Genomic DNA, 26,682 nt, shown 5'->3' with positions numbered 1-26,682 from the left:
TCCAGAACAATGTGATCTGGTGTGTATCCAGTTTTACGTCGTAAGTTGTTACATTTAAGTACTCTATTAAGCTGTCGCAACGATATTTTAATTTAGGCTTTGTTTTATTTAAATTTCTAGCTTAAGATGTAGATCAGCGTTTGAAATCTTTCTTCCGTCTCGCAGAATATTTGAAACATTGAACTATAAAACACTGAATTTTTTTTTTGAAATCTAGCTACGATTTAAACAACTACTTTTGTATATATACGAACGTGAACATGAACGTTTAATTCTGCTAAATTTCATCGATATATAATCCTTTTAAAATGTCATCTAATAATTAAACATGAACGAATATTTTAATTTTGCCAATTCATCTTTTTTAACTTTCCTTGCGAAAATATACTCTTTTTTTTGCTGCTTTTCTTCTTTTAACTATACGAGTATACACACTTTTTATTTACACAAAATTAGTACTGTTTCAATATTTGCGGTGCTATCTATAACAAAAGAATGTATTATTGTTTTCCATTGAACAAGTACATGTATGTGACTACACAGTTAAGTACCAAGGGAGATAACAGTATTTGTACATTGAATCTCTATTAGGCTTTTTACCTCCCTTAGACCATTGATACTTGACGCACGTGTAGATATTATTTATGTATATACATGTATATTTTTTTAACTATAACTTGCACGTAAAGTATAAAATATTCTGCGTACCACATAACTAGCAAATCAAAATGATACAGATGTGAAATATATTTGATTTTATTTGTTTATATTTAGGCTTCTTCTTTAAAGGGATATTTCACATAATTACATAAGCCATTTGCCTTTAATAAAACAAATTGTTTTCATTATAAAACCACTGATTAGATTTTTGTATACAGTTAGATATAGTTACATAAATTACAAATTCCATTAAGTTTGCATAAATTAATGTATAAAACATAATACAAGAGACTTACTGATTTCATTCATTAAATGATAATAAGAAAATGTTATAGATTATAATTCCACTAACTACTCTTATCATTTCGTTTCGGAAAAGAGCAGTGCAAATGGAATAATCACTTTATAAATTCACTCACATGTCTTAAAACGTTTCTTGTGAATCATGTAAAAAATATAAAATTCTAGAGACTACTGATTTCATTCATTAAATGATAATAAGAAACTGTTATATGTTATAATTCCATTAATTACTCTTATCATTTCGTTTCGGAAAAGAGCAGTACAAATGGAAATAATCACTTTATAAATTCACTCACATGTCTTAAGTGAAGAAATATACAGTATTTGAACTATATTTTGTTTACAATATTTAGATGTATGTGTATGACACAAGTTTTTCTCGTGTATTTTAAGATGGGTTTATATGTACACAACTACACATGTATACTTTTCTGCAGATAAAGAAACATACTTGTTTTAAACAAGATACCAAAAGTAACTATTTAATTATATTGTATATTAGAAGTCATGTAAATGCATATTTTCTTTCCGATATAAATATTTATTTGATATATTTAACATCTCTTCATAAAGTTGTCTTGTGGAAAATGATATATTAATGAGGCAAGCAGTTGAAAAAATATGATTACCTTTATCAAATTTTGGCTCATATATTTTTTTTCCCTTTTTTACTCAAATACTGTCCGGTGTAAGACAACTCGTCAAGTATGTCTTTAAAACAAATACAATGTTGTAACCATGAAGATTAAAACAAATATATGTAAACTGTAAACTTCTTCGACATATTGTAATTAAGATTATGAATACATGTTTCTATATAGACATACTGTACATTTTTGATAGACTTGTTTTGATTTTGTGTGTTGTTTGTTTTTTTTTTCTTTGTTTTGTCAAGTTTTGATCGCTTTATTTTTTTTTAAAGATGATTGTTAAAATTAGAAAAGGAAATATTGTGTATACGAGTAAAGCATTCATGAATTACATTTATTAATAGATTTTACCGCTGAAGCTAAATATTCAACTTACGGAAAATCGTACTTATTAACTTTTTGCCATTCATGTAAAAGAACAAACGGTATTTCAATATAATCTCTTTACTTATGTATTTCTATCTGCTGTTTATACATCTAAGCATGATATATAAAATGTTGATGATAAACTCATTAAAAAATGAACATTATAGACTCCAGTCGGTAAACACAAACTTACAAATGAATCTTTAGTCAATATAACATGTCTTCAACTGAAATATATACTTTTAATGTAAAAGGTTTAGCATCGACAAACAAACGTGACCGCTTTCTGTGTTGGCTTAACCAACAAAAAATTTCAATAGCGTTATTGCAAGAAATTCATTATAACTCAAACACTGATGATACAGACAATTGGTCGGCAAAGTGGAATGGAAAATCTTACTTAAGCGGAAATAGTACAAACAGCTTAGGCGTCGGTATCTTTATTAATACGTCTTGTAATTGTAAAATTTTAGAATATCAAGAATAGTTGGCGGTGATTTTAATACTGTTATTAATCATTCTTTAGACAAACTAAACGGTAAAAGTGATACAAATAAACAAACTTCTACAAAGGTTAGTGAACTAATTGATACATTTGATCTTTGTGATGTTTTTAGACTACTTAATCCAGAACGGAAACTTTTTACTTGGCACTCTCATAATAACCCACCAATTTTCTGCAGACTCGACTATTTTCTTTTTTCCACTTGTGCTCTCAATTCAGTAACAGACTTCCAAATAAAAACTGGTTATAAATCAGATCATTCTATTGTGATTATGCATCTAAAGTTTATTCAATGTAAAAAGGGCCCAGGATACTTTAAACTTAACAATTCGTTACTTTTAGACACTGATTATCAAAATAAAATTAAATCATCAATACAAGAAATAGTGTCATTGAATGACCAAGCCAATCCAAACGTATTATGGGAAATAATTAAGGGCAGAATAAGAGATGAAACTATCAAATACGCTAGCATTAAAAAGAAAAATGATCTTAGAAATGAGCATGAAATTAATTCTAAAATTAGGGATCTGGAAAAAGTAATTGAGTTAAATACAAGTAATAATATTTTAATAGAAAATCTTAAATCTGAAAAAGCAAAACTTAATGATCTTATTGACAAAAGAATTAAAGGTATCCTGCTAAGAAGCAAAGCTGAATGGGTGGAAGGGTCAGAGAAAATATTTTGCTAACCTTGAAAAATGCTGAACAAAAGATAATTAGCCAACTAAAAGATAAAAGTAATAACATTGAAACGAATCAAAACAAAATTTTGACTAAGATTAAAGATTTTTATGAACGTTTATATAAAAAAGACTTACAAATAGAAGATTGCGAAGATTTTATCTTTTTCGCAAATGAAATAAATACTTTAGAACAAAATAATGAATATGAAGAAAATGGTCATCTTACAGAATACGAATGCGGAATTGCTCTTAAAGACATGAAAAATAACAAAAGTCCTGGAAGTGACGGTATAACTGCTGATTTTTACAAAATATTTTGGAATGATCTAAAACAATATCTTATAAGTTCTCTAAACTACTCTTATGATAACGGAAATCTTACGGAACTTCAAAAACAAAGTATTATTACTCTTCTTCCAAAGAAAGACAAAGACACGTTATCAATAAATAATTGGCGTCCGATCTCTTTACTTAATGTAGATTACAAAATTGCGGCAAAAGCAACTGCAAATAAAATAAAAACCAAACTTCCAAATATTATCAGTCCAGAGCAAACAGGCTTTATCAAAGGTAGATATATTGGGGAAATGTTAGAATTTTACAAGAGACAATCGAATATATTAATAATTTAAATGAAAAAGGGTTAATATTTTTTCCGATTTTAATAAAGCTTTTGACAGTCTTGACCATAACTTTATGAAAAAATGCTTATTGAAATTTAAATTTCCTCAACATATTATAAATTGGATTGGCCATTTTTTTTATAAAGATGCTAAATCGTGTATACATAATAATGGTCATCTATCCAGTTTCTTTAAAATAGAAAAAGGCGTGCGACAAGGGTGCCCTTTATCCCCTTACCTATTTATTACATGTATTTGTATAGAATTACTCTCAAATGAAGTTAACAAAAATGAAGATATTAAAGGCATTAAGATAGGAAACATTGAACTTAAACAAACACTTTTTGCCGATGATGCATGTTTTATAACTGATGGAGAAAAAAGATCGTTTCTTACACTTATTTCAACACTAAAAAAGTTTTCAAATATATCAGGCCTTAAATTGAATAAAGATAAATGTACTGTTTTAAAACTTGGAAGTTTAAGAAATACTCATATCAATTTCTGCAATGACAATAATTTTAAATGGACATCTGAAAAAGGTAGCACGCTCGGTATAACTTTCACTAATAACATAGACGAAATGCTTAATACTAATTTAACACCTAAACTGAAAGAGTTCGATTAATGTTTGCATAAATGGAAACGATGGAAACTAAGTCTTTTTGGAAAAATAACCGTTCTTAAAACTTTTGCAATGCCCAAACTTATTTATCCTCTCACAGTTTTATATAACCCAGACCAAGAAATCATAAATAAAATAAAAAAGCTCATGTTTAACTTTCTATGGGACAACAAACCAGACAAAAGATCAAGAGATAAGATTATTCAAGATTACCAACATGGGGGGCTTAAAATGTTAGACATTGAAAGTTTTATATATTCCTTAAAATGCTCTTGGGTTAAACGCATTAAATTGCAGCAACATTCAAAATGGGTTAAAGTATATGAAAATATGTTAAATACATATGGAAAATAATTCATATTTAAATGTAATCTTAACATAAAAGATATTGAAAATTTAGATATTAGATCTACATTTTTAAAAGACGTACTCAGTGCTTGGTCGTATGTAAACTTTAATAAAGAAATAACTGATGTTGGTAAAGAAATTATATGGAACAACACGAATATAAAACTAAGTAACAAACCATTTGTTTTCTGTGAATGGATGGAAAAAGGTGTAATCTTTATCGAACATATATACGATTATAGGAAAAAACAATTTTATAGCTTTAACGAAATCCAAAACCTTTATGGCATAGCCCAATCAAACTTTTTAAACTATCATCAACTCATAAAATGCATACCAAAAGAATGGAAAATAAAACTAAAATGTGAAGGGATTCAATACAAAGCAAATAACTACTTAATCGATAAATTAATACCCCAAATTAAAACCTGTCTATTTATTAATACTAAGCTTGTTCAAATAAAAACAACTACAAACAATCACCAATAAAATTGTTTCAATGGGAAGTTGGGCTCTCAGGCAACTTTGAATGGAAAAAATATATTCCATCAAATCATAAACATAACGATTGATACCAAACTTCGAAGTTTTTAGTATAAGTATCTTATGCATATTTTACCAAAGAATGAAAAACTCTTTAAATATAATATGGTGGAGTCAATGATATGCGATTTTTGCACCTCGGCACCAGAATCTAATGTACATCTATATTGGGAATGCTCAAAAATTCAACCATTTTGGTGTCAAATCAGGATTTTTTTTACAATCAAAATATTCTACAAACACAAATTTGGTATCATACGAAACTGTCAGCTTTTGTAATGTGAATATTCAAAATAATATGAAATCAAACTGCATTAACTATATTTTACTCTTAGGTAAATATTTTATATTTAAAAATAAATACAAGAAAACCATACCAAACTTCAGTGAATTTTTAAATTATCTTAGATATAAACTTAGTTTAGAATGACTCATTGCTGAAATGAAAAATAAGGTCGATGTCCATAACAACAAATGGAGCATATTCACATCATAAACATATGCGACTGGCTGGAGTCTATTAAATATTATTTACACGCTTACTATGAAAAGCTTCTTTTTTATTAATGAAAACATAACTATAAATAATTAAAATTACATATATCATGCTCTAGATTACTTTTCCATTTTTACAACCATGTTAAATCAGTTTAAATCTAATTAGTCTTTATTAAAGTTTTTTTCTGATTTAACCATTGTTTATTCTTGCAATTAAACAATTTGTAATATGTTTGTAAATTTGTACAATGTATGAAATGTATTGTTTGTACGAACTGGATAATAAAGAAAATTTAATAAAAAAAAAAAGCTGTCGCAACGATATTTTAATGTTATTTATAACAATCAAGAAAAGAATAATTTCCGGATATGAAAACCAACAGTAAAAATAATATAGTGTTTCACTAATTCAAGCCGTGTACTTCCTGCTGTCGATGTGTCTGGTATGTTTGAAGGTGTCACTCCTAATACAGAGTTAACCTGTTGTATCCAAAGACATAACCAAAAGCTATGGAACGCCAACATATTCACTTGTGATATCTGGAAAACAGAGTACGTATACATATAAGCTCTTATTCATACTTATAAGATGTCAGACAAAATATATAATTTATAAAAACACTGCTGTATAAAATGTCAATTGCAATAATTATTTAAACATCATAGTTATCAGTGTGTAGTTTCTTGTTGTTGTTGTTGTTTTTTTTGTTTTTTTTTAAATCATATAAATGTTGCTAGGAGAAAAAAGATTAAACAAAGACGCAGTTTGATTAAATGGCCTGAAAATTTTATACACAATCACGGAAAACATAGCCTCGCCAACAAACCGTCGGTCTGCTGATATAAGCGGGCGGGTTGATAAGTAAGACTATGACTGCTTAAATCAAAATTGCATCGTATACAGGTACTGAACACTCAAATAACCAATTTCTTGTTTTTCCTTTGTAAAGAGAGTCACAGGTAGAAGATGAATGTCCAACATGTTTACCATCAATGGATCTCCATAAATTAATCTTTTTCAATGTTTCTGGGTCTTGTTTCTTTTTAGTGGCCTGCTATGTTCTGAACTAGTGCATGAATACGTTTACTACTCGCATTGTTTACTACTCGCATTTACCTGGAGGAGAAATAATTTATATTTATACAGAATAAAGTTTCACACATGTTTTAAAAATGTGTCAGTATTGCAAATATTTTGATACTTAAACTTTAACAGTTAATACGATTGTTGTGCCCTGTGACCTATTATTTTCATCTGAGATGACCCATATATTCGAAACCTAACCTTGTATGGGAGATAATTATTCAAGTTAGGAGAAATACAGTACTGTCATACTTTTTAAATTTAACACTTACCAAATCGTCTTCTGCTTCTCTATCAGATTTACCTCCAACGTCCATGAAGGGTGCATGTGATGAAACTTGCCCTTTTCCCGCTTTTTTGTCAAGTCATAATACATAAGACAAAAGTCATAATACACAAGTCAAAAGTCCTAAGACAAAATGGCACTTATGGGCTTCCGTAGACATAAAAGTTATTCTTAGATTATTTGAATTTGTACAGGACTGTGAATGCAATGGGCGTTTTGGAGCACAAGTTGTATTTTCAAAATTTAAAAAAAATATCCTAAAGATACCAAGAAAATTCAATTGACATTGACCTGTAAAAAGGTTAATTCATAGGTACTTAACTTCGTCATTAAAGGTATGAAAATGGTATTGCATTTAATTATTGTTGTATAAATGAAGTAATTAAGCAACGCTGCATAGTTGATAATAGGTAAGGTTAAATCAGGTCAAACGACAAATATGCAATCAAAGAAACTAAAATGTCATATAAATTGTTTCTGCCATGCAACACCTTAATAAAAAAATAAATCTAGATAGTACACTCATATTAATCGAGTTAATTGTATGACTTTGGAACTGAAAAATCACTGTAGCCTATACATTTCAATATGTACCCCGTCTTGCGAGTACAAGCACATGTTACTTCCGATTACTGTATCCTTCTTGGGAGCCTATATATTTTAGCTTGTATCTTTCCATAGTACAGGAAGTAGACTGGTTTATATACTGGGGTTGATGCCATTCTTATTTATTTCATATATTCCTTTTTATTATATATAGTGCCTTTTATGTTTTCTGTTAAGAAAAGCTGCAGGAAAATAAGTGTATCTTTACTTATGAGGAATGTGTCATAGTTGTCGTTAGATCAGTTGACTTGTAACTTCAGGGTCAGATCTTATGTTTTTCTTGGTTTTTGTGTTTGTATTTGGGAGGGGGTGCGGCGGAGGGGAGGTAGTTGAGATTGTACCAGATAGTCATTAAAAGCTCTGGTTGTTGACCAAGTGTTATTAGATGCATTACTAGATTTTGAAGTCTCATGTAATACTACTGCATAATATGAGATTTAGCGATTTATACCGTAACTTATTGCGTAGATGAAATGTCATTTCCAGGAAAACCAATTTAATTTTACCCCTTTTGGTTTCCTTGTGTATACATATGTTTAGTAGGGCAAAATATAGACTTTGACTGGCTAAATAAACAAATACATGAATTATCATTTTCATGATCAGAGCTATCATATCTCCAGTCCTTGAAAATCATTCAGAATGAAGTTATTGCTGTTATTTTGAAATAATACTATTGTGTCAAAAGTGTAGTCGCTATCTAAGATTCGATACATTTAAAATATGATAACCATAATCATCTCATCGAATTTTATAGCTGAATAAGTTAAACAAAGGTAAACGTTCTTAAGTTTTAAATAAACATACAATAAATACATTACTCTTCCTTCATATAACACTAGAAATTGTGGCTTTCCTTATAATACGTTTTGATTATCGTCTAGACTGAAAAATAGCTTTTATATATGTCAAGTAGTCTATTCCGTCATGAACATGTTTACTGTTCCTTTTCGATCGCGTTTAGTGTAACTCGAGAAAGACAAAAATCTACATCGACTAATCACATTCTGTTACGGTTAAAAAAAGTGTATTTGATTGTATCTAAAATGATATTTTGAATATCAGTTTTACACCATAGCAGTTATTATATATATTTGGGATATACAAATTTGATTATATATTATTTATAAAATACATGTATTAAGATGTCTTCATAGTGCCATTGAATATTATAATTAACTCATTATGTTCAACAATATTCTTTCAAATTAATTAATTCTGGAAAAAAGGAAGATAACTAAATCTAAGTTAATGGATCTTTTGTACCATTTTAAGCAATATAAATAGAATTCAAGGTATACAGTCATTACACATTAACACACTAACTGCTTCATCGGGACAGTCTTCGTCTGTGTAAATTATTAACTTTAAAATATTTAAAATATTAAAAGTATGAAGTACATTTTTCTTAACATTCTTGAATGAATTTTAGTTCATGTGTAGCTATTGTCGTTAAAAAGACCTTTGATCAAAAATAATATAATTGTTAAAATAAAGAAAACCGAAATCATGAAAGATCGCACGCACGTACACACAAACATACACACGCGCGCGCTCACAATGAAAATGTTGCAGGCTCGGTTTGATCAGCCTGTTCATGGACGCTACTGGAAAATGCAAGTTACTGTCCACGCCCCCTAGCACCGACTGAAGCAGACTTCAATATTTAATCATATTTAATCATGGTACTGGCGAAATTTATAATTTATAAACATCCGCAGATGTGTTCATTCGGCGATTATCATAGATCCTTCAACGTGACACGTATGTGCCTTATCATGAAAAGCGGCGTATGGTCCCCAAGTAAAAGAAATCGTGTGCCCAATGGGCGGAACTAAATAAACCGTTATTTTGAAAGGGGATCTGTTATGAAGCCTGCATATCAGGGATCTGATGTTATGAAGCCTGCATCACAGATAAGACGTCAAAGACAACTTTGGAAAGCAGGCAACGTATCCTAAGGGTGATTAAAAAGACCAAATAGAAGAAACCAAAAACATGTATACACAATAGTAATATCGTACTGAACGATTTTAAACTAGCACCTTTTATTATATGTACGGGACGACTTTTTACGCACTCCTTACATTTAACACAGATATGACAATAAAATAGAGGAAACCGAAACCCTAAAGAACACCCAAAACGGAGAAGCAGTTTATAAATGTGTTGAAGAGTAATGTATTTTTATTTATGTGTAATAATACCTTAAAATAGAAAAAAATGGGATTTTAGCTGTAATCTTTTACATCACATTATTTCTAATTATAGGTCACAAAAAGCTGACTCGGTTAGGTGTAGCAAATTTGAATAAACAAGTGTAAACATTATTGTCCAACATTCATTGAATACTTTTGAAAGATATTATATAAAAGTTGCCTTTAAATAATGCTGTATCCTCCTTCAATCAAGTTGGAAGTAGAATATTGCGTACGTTCAGAATGACGGATACCGCAAAATTCGTCTTTCACAGGCTAACTGCAAATCGGCTCTTACTCGGCAGTAATAAGTGTAGCCACTTTTTCATGAAGAAACCAGTGCTGATAGTGATAATTGTGATTGGCATATTTTAATTAGCCAGGTCAGGTGTTTCTAAAAAGGCTGATAACACTGATGCAATTTGAGTATATATTCAAATTTATTACATAGATAATACACCTGGATTTGGTAGAGACAAATGATTACATAGTAACATTTTGATATCCTTATAAAAATGTTTATGACTGTTTTTATTTTCTAGAAAAAGTAAGTTTTATATAATAGGAATGAACTGCATTAATAATTTAAAATATTATGAAGATGTGAATAAAATAATTACTTTGATTACATTGCTACAGTTAGGTAATTTGACCCGATCCACCTGTAGACTAAAGGAAACATGTTTGTACGTGACTGCTGGGGAAAAATAATGTTATGCTTAATTAAAGAGGTGACACTTTCTATATTTTTATCTGATATCGAGTTGTAAGAGCCGATTTGCAGTTATATGGGTAAGAGTACGATAAGACTCCCTACGGTCGTCTTAATACGAACTCTTACCCATACTTATTTAAAACCGTGCTGAATGCGTTCATAATAGATTGATAATATCAGCTAAATCTAAACGAGCGTTTTGTCCTTTCCGGAGTTGTTAATTGTTATGTCTGTATTATTTTCAAAGCCATGTATCTTATAATTATATTCATTTAATCAGAGATATTTTATAATCATGATCTTATTGTTGTGTTTGTTTTAATTTATGTCAAAGGACTAAAATTCATCTTCATCCTTTCCGTATATTGGCAGCAATTGTCACGTTCATGTCCGTTGGTAAAACACTGCCAAAAATTCATTTTTTTTACTCTTCTTGAACGATATGAACGTGTCTTATTGAAGGTTCCAAGATAACCGCAAAATAAATATATAACTTGACGCTTCTTAATTTCACCTTCTTCATGTTTAAACGGTGACGTCTGCTTATACAGGTGCTAGGGGACATGTGTGGTAGCTTGCTACAACTACTGTTTATGAAAAGCCTCATTCAAACCGAGCTTGCAGCATTTTCAATTTTGACGTTTTGGGCATTCTTTTTAGGATTCAGTTTTTCTCTTTTTTATGGTATCAATCTCCATGTTGTTAGCGGAATAATTATATTGGTAGGCTTGGCTGATTAACAGTCAATAGAACACAACATATAATACAGTAGTTTATATGATAAAGATAATACAATTGATTAAAAAAAATAATACTTTCGGTGTTAAAAAAACAAGTCGCTTTTTACGATTCGATATATATTAATTCAAATATTAAAAGTTCTTTTGTTTTATTAAATATACGATTATAACATTATTGTAACACCATGTGTCTAAACTGTCAAAAATAGATATTGCCGCATTCCTTATGATATATGTTTTATTTATAGTCTCGACAGAAAGGTAGCATTGATCTACTTTACATAGAAAAGTCAAAACAGTGCAATTGTTTAACCTTGCTTACGACCGATTTACAATCTTACCCTTGGCCGACTTACCGTTCTTCGTATATGAACTCGAATGTTTAAAATAAAGTACAGTTTACTGAATTATTTATACTTCCCTTATAGCTAATTTCATAGCCTTGATCATAGACAATATTTGATATAATTATGGGGAATTAACCGTTTATCAATATATTCAAGTATTTTAATTTAAGTGTAATTGTAACGTAACAGGATTTTAGCTATAATCTAATACGTAAGTTTTATATTTATTGATATAGGTCACAAAAGGGTAATATTAAATCCAATGCGAAATTGTAGCAAAATTACATTAACAATAATTGAAATGAATTTATAAAATGTTGTCAAAATCTGAACACGTTTTCTTTACTTCACCTGAGCACAAAGTTCTTGAAGTTGAGCTTTTTGAGATCTTTTACCGTACGTCGTCCGTCGTTATCCACATTTTCTTTCAACAACTTTTTAAACACAAGGTGGGTTTGGACCATATTTCACACGATTGATCTTTAATTGACCCCTCTACGAAAGCTGTGTTGATACATTCATATTTTATGTAAGCTAAAAATGATTTTAAACGTAAAAATTTAAAGATATTAGATCTTCTCCGGAACCACATTGCCTAGAGATTAGGTGATACTTGAAATATTTTCTAGCGTTTCTATACCAAGTATGTTCATATTAATACCAAGAGAAAAATGTTTGCCCCAAATATATATGTAATACCGTACTGAAAAGCTACAAAGTGAGTCGTACCGTACAACTGGGGTACAGTTTGTTTACTTATTTTTAAAATAATGTTCAATATTCAAATTCTACATATTGCTATAAATTAACTTAGGATGTATACGCGCTTGGACCATGGTTATTAAATAGACATGACTTAAAGGTGTATGCACATTTTTCTAAATAAAGAATATCGTACATTACGTAAGCTTGCAGATATGTATTTATTAGGGCATTTATTAACTGATATGTTCTTAATGATATTGATATCATATACGAGGCATTGTTATGATATAACAGAACATACACAATTAAATTGACTAAAATATGTGTGCCTTTCCTTTTTTCAGTCCAGTTAAAATGTGCAGGGGTTTATTATTTTATCATTTCATGCATTGACAATTGCTCAATTTCTAACGCAATTCTTTTGAAATTCGTCACATTGCCATAATTTGGTTATTCCAAGTGAACAGGCCTATCAAACCTGCAACATTTTCGATTTTGCCGATTTGAGCGTTCTTTACAGAGTCCTTTTTCAAGCTCCTCATACAAGTATTCTGATAATCTTTACTTTGAAATAAATGCCAATTTTAAATGAAGACATCAGCAAAGTAAGATGATAAAATGCTTTGTTACTTGTAACTTATGAATAAGCAAATGATGAAGAAAATTTTTATGTTGAAAGGTTGACTAGTGATGCTTCTATTTCTTTCGTTCGTGTAACGTTCATGTATTTAAAATTTGTTTTGGTTAAGAAGTTACCAGTCTTTATGGGAGCAAGCTAAATCGAGAAATATGTGGGTATCTCTAGCAGTTGTCGTATAGAGGCATTGTCTCATCATCGTCTATTTATAAAGCTGTTTATTTCTTAACAAAAGAATAAGTAAATTGCCTGAGCAAAATGCAAAATGGCCAAGTCTCTGACGAACAAACTGGTTTTAGAAAACACAGAAAACAACAGATCAAATTTAATTATAGACATACATTTTTGATAGCCGAGACATTGAACACATTTCTGTGTTTTGCATACACAGATTTGGACACAAATCTGTGTTTTGCATACACAGATTTCAGAAATGCTGAAAACACTATACATTGTTTTTATAAATATATCTTCTGTGTGGCTGCTTAGAAGATATATGTGTTTATTTAAAAAGAAAATGCCATTTAAGCACTGAACAATTTGTTCAAAGAGAGATGTAAACGTTTACCTTAAATATAGCCATATTTCCTCGTATTAGTTTTTTTGGCAGTCTGAATAAATCCAGGAATATGTTATTACAAATTTATATAACTGTTCATAGTATTAACTTGATTTTACAGATTAGAACCGGACTAGAGAAGTCTTTTCACCTGGAGAACAAATTAGAATGTCTCTTCCACGTCCTGCATTGGTGTATGCCAGTAACCTGGAGACCTTCAACCTCTTGAACCAAATTAGAATGTCTCGTCCACGCCCTGCACTGGTGGATGCTATTGCCAATGCCAACAGCGATCACCGATCCGTAATGACACCATCTCAATCTAATAGAGTAGAGCAAATCAATTGCATAGGCGAAGAGGCAAGACATCGGAGGAGTCATTTTGTTAATAGCATGACAGCGGTACCAGAAAATGAAGAAGATACTCAACCACGATATGAGGTTTCAGGAAACAGACACACCTCTGTGTTTGCATGTATATTATATTTTTGATTAAGTTAAATGAAAATTTTAAAGTAACATGGATTAAAAAATATCCTACCAAATATATTGATCAATTATGACAATTATCAACATGTCAATGATTTCATATAATATGCCTTACATATTTATTTCAGCCTTTGACCTTTTAGAACAGCACAGAACTGTTATGCAAAAAAAAAAGTGCAAACTATGCTTTTATGAAAGAATGAGCAGAGTGTTTCAACGATTGTGACAGTATTTTCTTATCTCCCGAAATTCAAGCAGAGACTGAACAAAATGAACATTTATCCTTTCCATATTTTCATTATACAATCGTAAATACATTACTATTTATTACTATTTCCGCATTCAAACACATATTCCACTCTTTTTTCATTCCCTAAATGTCCATAGATTTCAAAAACATACGTTTTGAAACTTGAAACTTGAAACTTTTTATTTAATTAAACGCCTGTTTCTATTTAACAATATTCAACGGCGTTGTACAGTACATATAATATAATAAGAATAAAATTGTGAATGCATAAGAATATGTGGATCAACATCAAATGAAATAAAAGCTTTTACATACAATTCCAATTAACATATCTTTAAAAAAATTTAGAGACCATAAAATGATAAAACTGATATACATGTAGCATGAGATAAGATTATTTACATACATGTAACTTGATTACAAATAGATTAAAAAGAATAAAACATTCATTTACATTGCACATTCATCACACTGTCAGTCATCAGTTATACGTTACTCATGTTTATCTCATTTCAGATTTTAAAATAGTGATTCAAACTTTCTGAAAAAATGTGTTTTAAGATTTCTCTTAAATACATCAATATTTTTAGATTGTTTCAACTCTAATGACAGCGGATTCCACAATTTTGGACCAATAGTTTCCGAAACTTCTGTCACTAAATGTTTTTTCTTTTATTGAATGGAATAACGTAGCAGTTCTCAGAGGTTTTAGCTGAACGTAGTCGGGTATTTGGTACTTGTTTGGTTAGGAGTTCAGAAAGGTATTTTGGAGCATGACCGATTGAACAATTGTATACAAAAGTCAGAATTTTATATTCGATTCTAGATTTGATGGGCAGCCAATGAAGGTCGAACAATGCTTGCCTTGAACTGTCAAATTTCTTTCGTTGCAGAACTAACTTAGCGCACATGTTTTGAATACGTTGCATTTTTTCTCAATTTAAAATCGGATACACCATAAAGAATGACATTGCAATAATCCAAGTGTGACATTACGAGTGCTATTACTAGTATTTCAGCTGCTTCTTTAGTGAGGTATTTTCGGATACGTTTTATTCTAAGATAGTTTAACATTGCAGTACGGCCCTTTCGTTTGACATGTTCCTTGAAATTTAGTGTTTGGTCTAGAAATGCGCCTAAATATCTAATGGACTCTTCGGAGTTGATCTTATCTCCGTTAATACAAATGGATTTTAGGTGACACTTTTCGAGTTGTTGAGAACTTCCAAATGTTATGAATTCTGTTTTCGATGAGTTTTATTTCTTTTTCTTTTAGTACCAGTGAACGAAGGCGTTGAAGACTTCATAGACTACTACACTCGACTTCTGCGTGAAGAAAACGAAAGGTTGAAATATCGTCATTACTGCATACGCTGTAGAGAGGAAGTCCGCAGCGTTGTATTCATCAGTTGCTTACATCCACACCTTTTAACTTGCCAATATTGTGCCAAGCATTACGACAGATGCCCTATATGCAATACGGTAATTAAAGCTCTTCTGTTTCTTTCAAGTGAGTGATAAGAATGAGATAAGAGATTTGTAATGAATCAAAAATTTATTGCCTAAAATGTTTTCATTCTTTTTGAAATATGTGCTATGATTTTCTTCTAAATATATAAATCTTCAATCCATTGTGAATTAAGGTTGAATTTCTATCACACTTTTTTCCTACAGCATACAATAATACATAACTCATTTCAAATGTATCATTATTTATTATATTTAATATACTTATTAACTGCCTGAAATTGTTACCCTAATATGGGTTTTATTCCATCTTCGAATAATAACTTTATGAATGTGATATATTTAAGACAGAATGTTGATGGCAATATAAAATTGTATGGGTATATAGAAAATGGTTTTATTTTGAGCTGTTTACGATGTTCTTTTTTATACAGTGTGATTGTGAAATATGTGTTTAAAATATTATGTAACATTTGTTACACTGGGGCAAACATGTAATATTTGGCCATTATGTGTTCACAAACATGTTTTTTAACCTTTACAAATTTTTTACTGATGTGTTCATATTTTATGTTTTCTTTCATATTTTATTATATCTATATACATATACTTATTGTCTTTCATAAAGATGTGATTCCAGGGATAATGGTTGTCAGCCTTATTTTAAATTTATGATTAACGAATCCATGAAATAAATTCCGAGCAGTAGTATTATCTCCTAAACTTTTCAAAAGATTTATTACAACTTGAAAATGGATATGTGGTTACAACGAAAAGAAAATACCATAATTTCTACATTTACTTGTCTTGAAAACAGCTCTAAAATACAAGGGTTGTTTAAAACGTAATAGGACCAAGATTAGTGCGTCTTCATATTCCATTTCTTTCTAGACAGAATGACGCTTGTTGTATTTCGTAAAACATTATTTTGCGACGTCATGAACGTCGTTTATTGTATTGTGAACGTGCGACGGTTCGCGTACTCCATTTATTTAAAAAAAATGTATTGATCTTTACTCTGTATATAGAGAACACAAATCTTGAAATAATAAAACATTGGTACCGTTAAGAACCTAATCATTTTGGTGATATCTTTATTTGCTCGCGATAATTTGCAACTAGTAATTCAACATCAACTCTGGAACGGTTCTATTAATTGAAAAAAAAAATAAAACAATAAAAACCACAACCATACAGAAAATGAATGCATTATCATTCAGATAAATAATAATTGTTATGTATCTCAGAGTAAAATTGTATGGTTTTGTAAGATATTTAAAGCTTGTAAATTAGGCTGACAACCTCTAACACATCTTTTGTACTGAGATTATTCAAAGATGTGTTCAGGGATTATTTATTGTTGTGTTTTGTTTTATGTTTGATTTATTGTAGAATTTGTATCATAGATATAATATATACTTTAATTAAATAATAATAATAAACAAACAAACAAAAACAGTTAAGGCAATATTAAAAAAAATAATTTAGCAATTTCAAAAGCTATCTCGTTTGACATGGCTAAGTGTTATGGATATTGTTTTTTTATTATCAAGTAAATACACTTTCAGTACAGTTTCTCTCATATTCTGAGAGTATATAAATGATTGATATTTTACGGCGAGTGATATTGAATCAGCGAGCGTGCTTGTTAGATAATATACATAGCAATATTTTGAGATATGAATGACATTTTAAACAGTTTACTAACATTGTTGTTTATGTCTTTTATCATGTATGTATTGACTTTTTCGATAGGTTTTGTTTTTATAAATTATTGAATGATATACAATATTGTAAATACATTCACGTTAAAGCTATGACCAATGGGTACGGGTTGAGTCTCGATCATGCTGCTCGTTCTGCCTGCCCAGTGACATTTGGTCCTTCTATAAACAATTGATGTTTTATATGTCATATAGATCGTAATCAAACATGTTGTTGTATGTACCTATTACAAACTAAAAGAAAACTCATAATATCGAAAAAGTTTGTAATTTGATCTCTTTCATATGTAATCTAAGAAGACTTTAGGCAAAGCAAAGAAACAATGTCAAAAGATCTCAATTGCATTAACCATTTAACCATGTACCAAACGATTCACGACTGTTGAACTACTTTTTATTCAATTTTGAATATTTTGAATATTTGTTTTATATCATTACTTTAATATGTGACAATTGTTTATCATGAAAATATTAGTCAAGAGCCCGTTTGTATCCTTTTACAGTAATTGTCAAAGAGATTGTGATATTGAGGTTGCTGATTAATTTATATGATATGTATATACATAGATATAGATTGATTTTACAGCTGAATCTATATGGTCACTATCTTTTTTTGGTTTGATTAATGTAAATAAATTTTGCTTTGTAATTTGTTTGGCAACATACAAAAAAATCTGTATTATAGCTTTTGTGCTGTAAATATAATAATGAAGCGAATATTAAACATGATTTTCTTGTTGTGCTTTGAGCAATCTCTTGATATTTCAGTGTCATTTTTATACTTCCCGAAGGGAGAGCATATAGTCGCCGCTATGCCCGTCCGTTCGTCTCTCCTAGGTAACTGTTTTTTCTCTTTGATGTCATTCATTCCGTAATGCTTTTATATGGCTATTTTCTTTTGTGTGGCAAAAAACCAATAGATAAAACAATAGAGTAGCCTTATTATTACTGTTCCGTTAGAACGTCCGTCCCCTTCTTTTGTCCGGGACATATCATTACTGTCTTGATATCTCTTGTAATTCAGAGTTATGTCCCAGACAAGAAAAGGGGACGGACGCTCTCACGGGACAGTAATTATGTGGCTAGAGAGACAATATGTAACTGTTTTTTCTCTTTGATGTCATTCATTCCGTAATGCTTTTATATGGCTATTTTCTTTAGTGTGGCAAAAAAGAACAATAGAGAGAACAACAGAGTAGCCTTATTATTATTGTTCCGTTAGAACAATAATAATGAAATTGACCTTTCTTAAATGCATTGATCACATAGAAACCACATAGGGACCAAATAAAAGCTTGTTTAACTACTTCGGAAAGATCCGGAAATACTTGGAAGAAAATTGAAAATAGTTCATCCCATAAAGTACTTATCAAGCATTAGTGTTTATATTGATACGTCGTTTTTTGTTTGTTTGTTTTTATCAACGTATATCTAAAGCTTGAAACGATAAATTCTTTTGTAAGCAAAATAGCTGGGGAAATATCTTAATATCACCATATTGAGATATTTCCTCAGCTATTTTGCTTACAAAAGAATATTTGTATAGTTTACATATAATTATGTACGTATTTTACATGTGAATCTATAGAAGCTATAAAGGGTAAACTCTATCGCTCTCTTATCAAGCATTATATAGCATTAATGTCAGTAGATGTTTCATGATCAAATTTAAGCACAATCACTCGTGGGTCCGCTTCCTAGAGCTAGTCAGTAATAGTAACATACGAGGAATCATGGACCCAGTAGAGCTTATGGTATACCCATGATCCATGGGTTATGCGGCAGAGACCTTCACAAATAAGCTGACATTACCTTAAACTATCATTCGACCCACTGCTCTCTTGGCCATTCGTGTGCATTGAGACATCACTACATTAAAACTGTAATGGTACTCTAAATTAAATAAATTTAACAAATAGGGACAGAAGGTAAGTTATAAGCAACATATCATTTGTTTTTCGTATTTTATTTTATAATGAAAACAATTATTATGTATCCATACCAATGTAACATATATTTTAACATTTTAATCAAAAATGCCAAAACATGATATATAGATACAATAACGTTTACACACATGTGTATCTTATAAAGGACAAAGACTTCTCACACCAAAGGTATCATTATCATAATAATGAACCTAGTCTGAGAGACCTCCATGACGATTGAGTAAATGAACTTCACTAACCACAAAATATAAAATACACTATATAAATATATAAATAAAACAATTGTCAAACACAAAATTTAACAAACAAGGAAACACATTATATACAATATATATACAGTTTCATTATAATGCCGAATTTATAACTTACATATTGCACATCAGAATACTGGATAATTTCTTTAATGATATTGACTACAATGATGAATATTTACAAATAACTTTATTTACAAAATGAATATTTACAAAATAGCATTATTTACTAATAACTACAAAATACATGTACCTTTATTTACAAATTTACATAGCTTTATTTACAAATAGCTTTCTCCATAAAAAGGAGTGTAATCATAGGATAATCATAATGGTTTGAAATATAGTGTTTATCCTTTCATATCATACCTTGTGTGCTATGAAACATCAAGATACTTATTTATTCAACAGAACTGAAATAAATGGATATTTAAGTAGCTCTGTCTGACAGTGTGACTGTCCTAATATGGCTGATAATGTATTTTTGTAATTCTTAAATACCCGTCGTATTCGCTTAAAATGTTTAGCAAATGAAACAGCGATTTAATTATGAATCTTAATAATCTTAATAAGCAATGAATTATGATCTTAAAAAAGTAAAAATGTGAAGGCCTTATTATTGGTTTCATCCCATTTCTTTGTTTGTTTGTACTCAGATTAAGCATATAGTGATTATGATCATATATCGACAGTTGATCGACCAAGCCAGCTTTATTTGATAACTAACCGATAATTACAAGCTTCTCCGCAAGCAAATCATTTGGTTCCCTGCAGTATCCTCTAAAATTTCCCATCCAATTATGTGTGTACAATGTATCAGGGTCAACCTCTCATTCCTGAAAGATATGAACATTTAAATTTAGAAAATAGGATTGAGAATTAATTTATACAGATTTTAGAACATATACAATTAAAGAAGTAATACAATGTTTATCTGTTCTGTTTGTGGTTAAAATCACTTATACCTGACCACATGGCTGTTATTGTTGGTTCTTTTCATGACTAATGACTAATGACTAATGAATTCATGCAGTAGCTTTTCAACATCAATAATGCTAAAAAGTCAAAATATCACTTGACATATACAAAAACCAACATCAGAATGCTCCTAAAAGAACAGTGTAAACTCTTGATTATTATTACCATTCAGGGCTACTGATCTTAAATCATACAAAATTCAATCTTTTTTTTTTAAAAAGGACATTTGAAAAAATTGACAACATTTAATAAAAGTTAAACGCTAATGTCTTTTTTTCTTTCTTAAAGGAAGATACATCTAAATGAATGAGAGCAAATTAAATTATTTTCCTTATTTTGAATGTTGACATTTAAAGTTTTATCATTATGCAAATTTATTTACAAAAAAATCATTATAAGGCATGATGTTGTTAAAAAGCAGAGGAATACAGTGTTTTCTTACATTGATAAAACATTGTACATTTTAGTAGACTTGTTCTTGCTTTGAGCTCCTCTATGCCATGTCTTTATTTCCTCAAGTTACTGTAATTGGTCAAAACAAATTACATAACAATATCATTATATTTAAAATTAAAACAGTATAACCAGTACAACAAACGGTAACAAGAACCTTAAAATTGTCATATGGCTAACTTAAATGAGTCTTCAATACAACATTTGAACCACTTCTCTCATATTCCTTCATGTGAACTGAACCATCACTCTCACTTATTCTATAAACTAACATTATAATTGAAATGGTTAATTAAGTGCATCTATCTTAATTAAACAAATGGGGACAGAAGATAATTTATAAGCAACAAATCATTTATTTTCATTTTAATTAAAAACAATTATAATGAATTCATATCCATGTTACAAATATTTTAGCATTTTAATAACAATCATTATGTACAAGTTGTATCATAGTTTGGGGACCTTTCTGTTGAAAATATGTCAGAGTTAAATCGTATACATATACATGCACAGTGCGTTAACTAGAGTGCAGGTATTAGTTACCCGCACTATAGAGCATGCCCACTGATTGGCTAATTTTTGCTGGGGTTTACATTTTGTGACGGAAGAGAAAGGGAAAGCGGCAGAAATATCATATTCAGATGCTCGTTCATTGGTTACTTTTTCCCGGGGTTTCATATTGTGACAACAGGGAACTTGTTTTTATGTTTGACTATGATACAAAAGAGAAGGAACATCAAAACACTCGGCAACCTGATTAATACTTGGGGTCTGCGCCCCTCGTACAAATCAGATAGCCTCGTGTTTTGATGCTCTTTCTATTACTTTAATTCAAAAACCTTGAGAACATTTAATTTTAACCCAGCGCAGTCGTTCATTAAATCTATTAACCATGACTGATTTCCTAACAAAAGAAATATGTATGAACTATTGTATATGGTTGTTTCCTTTATTTGTCATACAAATTCAGTTGTATTACCTGCTTGTCACTGTTTTCATGATATTTCAGTTTCTCGTGATACAACAAGGCCATCATTTTTCAACCGGCTTCCACGTCTGTATCATTTGACCATTGCCATCACTCTGTATAGTTACTGTGATGACCCATTATTCTACAAAAATATTTCTTATTCAATCAAGGGCGTCAATTTTTTCAGTATACTTCAGTCAAATGTAATATGATTATGTAGGAGAATTTGATAGAAATGAACTGAAATAATATATTACGCTACGTAACTTACATGCTATATTAATTCTATATCACATGGTAAATACAAAGATCCTAGTATCAAGTGCCAATGATATATCTGTTTCTTAACATAACAAATAAAATTTTTACAAAGAAATATATTAACAATATATAAAAGATTGAATATAACGCAAAAAAGACCATACCATTTTATGCTAGGTAAGTCCGAACGGTGCCTTTTATATATTTTCCACAACCTTCTACCGAGCAGTATCTAATAGTTGGTGCACAAGTTTCACATGAAACTAAATGTCCACATGGTAGAAAAACGATGCATACATCATTTTGTTTACATTTGGTACACATTGATTGTTGTTTCATCTGTTCATTTTCTTGTTTGAGCTTTTTCTGTTCCAATAATTGTGACTTTTCTAAAAATGAAAATTAAATAACATTTGCTTAAATTTTATACTGATGACGAAGTATTCACTCGGGCATTTAATTCCAAAATTCAATTACTTTTTGAGCGCAGTCTCTCAACTTTTAAGCACATTTTGTGACTCATGATATATTATTTGTTACCAATTATTAAGTAAAAAACACCATTAAATACTATATTTTTGGACTGCTTAATTAAACATACTGATATTTTACAATATGACTAAAGGCATGGGTGTGTATCCATTTATCGTATTTATGTAAAATTTAGAGTATAATTTGGTTTGTTTATTTCTCCAACCTACCAAAAAATACATATACTGAAGAGCTTTAGCCCCTTTTGTCAGTTAATCTCCATTCATCTTCGAACAATTTTACTTTTTTAGCCTATACAATATACAACTATCTATAATTTGTTTGTCACATCCAAGGGGAAACCAATTAAATGTTTTACATACTATTTTGAGGTCTGGTTGCTTCACTGCTTGCATTTGTTGTTAAGGATGCTTGGGAGGATATATCCCCTACTGGAGTCGACTGAGTCCTTGCAGAATTTGATGATGCTGAACCAGTATCAATTAATACTCTTTGGCTTTGGGTGTTATTGTTAACTGTAACTGGTGCTTGAGCAATTGCATTTGACTGGATCGGAGATGCTCCTTGGACAGGTAGATTATTTTCATCATTGGCCGATGCTTCATCTTCTAACTCGAAGATTTTCTCCATCAATAAGGTGGCGTTTAAAGTTCGCCCATCTTTTAAAATATAAACCTGATATTTTTATCCTCATGTAAAGCAAGATTTTTTTCTGCACATTAATGATTGTACATTAATACTAAGTATATGTTTATAGTGTTTTTGTGATACAAACAGGCTTTGTTACATAATATGCATATCAATAAAAATACAAATTATAATATCTAATGTAAGTTAATTAAATGTGTGTACCATTTCCATCTCTCAATGCACGTAAGGCGCTTCGTATGACATGTGGACTGTAGCCCATCTCTAGTACACTTTGGGCAGCATCTGTATGCATTTGGCGTTCTATATCAGCATCAGAAGACGACCCTGTTTGATAAAGAAATTACATGTCGTTTAATTATTGAAATATAAACATCCTATTAACACTATTATAACAAGAAATATCGAATGACACATATGCCATCCTATTTAGCAGTTGACTCTTATTATTGGTAATTTTGTTATAAAAACTTTCCCTAAATGGGTACATGGTAGTGTTCAGTTATGGAAAAAAAATAATGACCTACTAGTTATAACTAATCAATATGTGAAATATAAAGACCTTGACCTTTGAACTAGTGACCCCATTATGACTTATCAATATGTGAAATATGAAGAGTGTGATCAAAAGTTTTCAAGGTAATAAGTGGAAACCATATTTATATCTAAGGCCCCTGTGACATTGACCTTTAAACAAGTGATCCTAATAGGGGTCATCTACTAATCATGACCAATCTCAGTACCAAATATGAAGACTGTGGGTCAAAGGATTCTTAAGTTATTGGGCGGACAAGCTTTTGAAGAGTTTTCAAAATAATAAGCAGAAACCATTCTGACATTTAAGGCCCCTGTGACCTTAACCTTTGACATAGTGATCCCAATGTCAATAGGGTACATCTTCTAGTTATCACCAATCAATATGTGAAATATGAAGACTTATTGATAAACAGTTTAAGATAATAAGTGGAAACCATTCTGGCATTTAAGGTCCCTATGACTTTGACCTTTGACTTAATGACCCCTACATCAAAAAAGGGTCATCTACTAGTTATGACCAATCAGTATGTGAAATATGAAGACTTTGTAATAAATATTTCAAAGATAATAAGAAGAAATAATTCTGACATTTAAGGCCCCTGTGACATTGAACATTGACCTAGTGACTACAAAATCAAAATGGGTCATCTTCTAGTTATGACCAATCACTATGTGAAATATGAAGACTTTGTGATAAACAGTTTTTAAGATAATAAGCGGCAACTATGTGGTCTACAGACAGACAAACCGACCAACTCACTGACTGACATTTGCAAAACAATATACCCCTTCTTGTTCAAAGGGGCATAATAACAACAACAAAAAATAGCATTTTTTATCATTTTTGTTCCATTTCATTTTCTAGTATCTAATCAAACATCCCAAAAGGTGGTCTTTTGAAAGAAATATTGAGTATTTTGAATGGAGAAAGAAATGGAAAAACTGGAATTAAAACACAAATTTTTTGCCATAGAATGTATTCAATATTCTCAGAGCAACTGTTTATTGGTGTTTAGTTAATTTTCATTGTTTGCAATTATTGCTTATTTTACATAACAAAAAAACAAATCTTACCGGTAGGACTTCCAACTGGAGTATGGTCGTTTCCATTTTGCTAATTAAAAAAAATAGGTAAACAGTTAAATATCTTAAAAGCATCTACATATTGGCTTAAATGATAGTTTTGTCTGTAATCTCAAAGCAATAAAACAAAAATTATTACAAGCACAATTAAATAAATAAATCATGTACATGAAGATATTTTTACTTAGTACAAGGCAGATTCTTTAATCAGTCTTTTTCAAAAAATGGTTCCAACACAAAAATGTCAGAGAAGATATTAGAAACTTACATTCTGAGAATACTGTACAGCCATTTGAACAATATTCACAAACTCTTGACCTCTCACTTGTTTAACAAATAAACAATCCTTTGACCATCTACTATGTTCGATCCAAGGATCGTCTTCTTCTGACCAATGACGAAGACCTAAAAATCAAGGATAATTCATAAGAAATCATACAAGAAACTCATAATTGAAAGTTATTGCCAATTAATGTTAAAATTTGTTTTTTTACAAAAACAATCGTCAATTACTAAAATTCTGGTGGGTGGGTTTGTGTCCATCCAAGACAGAAGAAGTCTTATGGCTACTTCTCAGCTTTACTGGGGGAGGAAGACCTCTTTTGACTTTCTTTTCTTTATTTCAGGCACAAACTGGCACCTGAGTAGAACCACCGATGTTCTGTAAGCTAGCTGGATAGCTTCCATAGTCCCTTGCTAGATTTGAATACACAGCGTTGAGGGCAAGTGGTTCGAAGCCAATGATCTAAAGCGCTTGGCCACAGATGAAAAAAAGAAGAAGAGAAGCTGCACTCAAATTTGAGTTAAAGAAAGCGGGACAGGCCTTGTATGTGTTTATGTGTTGTTAAGACCATTTAATAGAAAAGTGCTCGTCTTTTTTCCCTTCTTATTATGAAAAGCTTAGAGTGAAAGATACTTACCAACCCCACATTGAAAGCACCTAACACAGTCACCAAAGCCAGCATAGAAAAATCCCGAGGTAGCTAAACTATCTGGTGGTATCACAATGTCTCCACAATCATTGTAGCTTGTCACCCTGGCAGTTTTGCTTGCATACTTGGGATATTTTGGAGTAGCTGATGTATCAGTTCCTGGTAATATTCATATTATACTTTTTCATATACTATTTCATAATAAACTCTGCTTGTACAACAAGGTCTTTCCTTCTTACAAGTAAACGTATGTTTTCATTGTTAAACAAAACTCAACTATATTGAGTCTAACAACTGAAAGAACATTTTTAGAGAAATTATAAAATCTTATTGTCTTTAAGTAAATCAAAACAAATAAAGTTTATCTTCAATTTCTTACTCAGACTTAAGGGCTTGAATCTTTTACAATAAGAAATCTAAAATGATAGAAGTATATAGTTTTAATAGACATCTCTCTAAAGCAGAACAAGTACTCAAAAACATCTACAATCAATAACTGAATGCCCACCAT

At 30.4% G+C, this 26,682-nt stretch overlaps 2 protein-coding genes across 3 annotated transcripts in view; one reads left to right on the top strand and one right to left on the bottom strand.

The window, feature by feature from the left end:
- Positions 1-18,568, top strand: part of LOC132753019 (uncharacterized) — a 28,810-nt gene extending 10,242 nt beyond the window's left edge. The window contains exons 2-3 of the mRNA XM_060743462.1: positions 13,806-14,159; positions 15,700-18,568. Coding sequence (XP_060599445.1) covers positions 13,853-14,159; positions 15,700-15,941 — 549 coding nt within the window. The 5' untranslated portion in view covers positions 13,806-13,852 and the 3' untranslated portion in view covers positions 15,942-18,568. The remainder of the gene's footprint in view (positions 1-13,805; positions 14,160-15,699) is intronic.
- A 996-nt stretch (positions 18,569-19,564) lies between these two features.
- LOC132752800 (baculoviral IAP repeat-containing protein 2-like) lies at positions 19,565-26,330 on the bottom strand (the record flags this gene model as incomplete). 2 transcript variants are annotated; one of them, XM_060743221.1, is given in 9 exon segments in its annotated part: positions 19,565-20,650; positions 21,235-21,314; positions 22,228-22,360; positions 22,644-22,868; positions 23,334-23,630; positions 23,824-23,946; positions 25,231-25,270; positions 25,508-25,644; positions 26,160-26,330. In XM_060743221.1, coding segments are annotated over 6 exon segments (989 nt in total), but the record flags the coding sequence as incomplete, so codon positions are not given.
- Positions 26,331-26,682: the final 352 nt, after the last annotated feature.

This window comes from Ruditapes philippinarum, unplaced genomic scaffold (assembly GCF_026571515.1).
Source record: "Ruditapes philippinarum isolate M1 unplaced genomic scaffold, ASM2657151v2 ctg3014_1_1_1_1, whole genome shotgun sequence".
NCBI lineage: Eukaryota > Metazoa > Mollusca > Bivalvia > Venerida > Veneridae > Ruditapes > Ruditapes philippinarum.
This window is presented reverse-complemented; position numbering and strand designations above follow the sequence as displayed.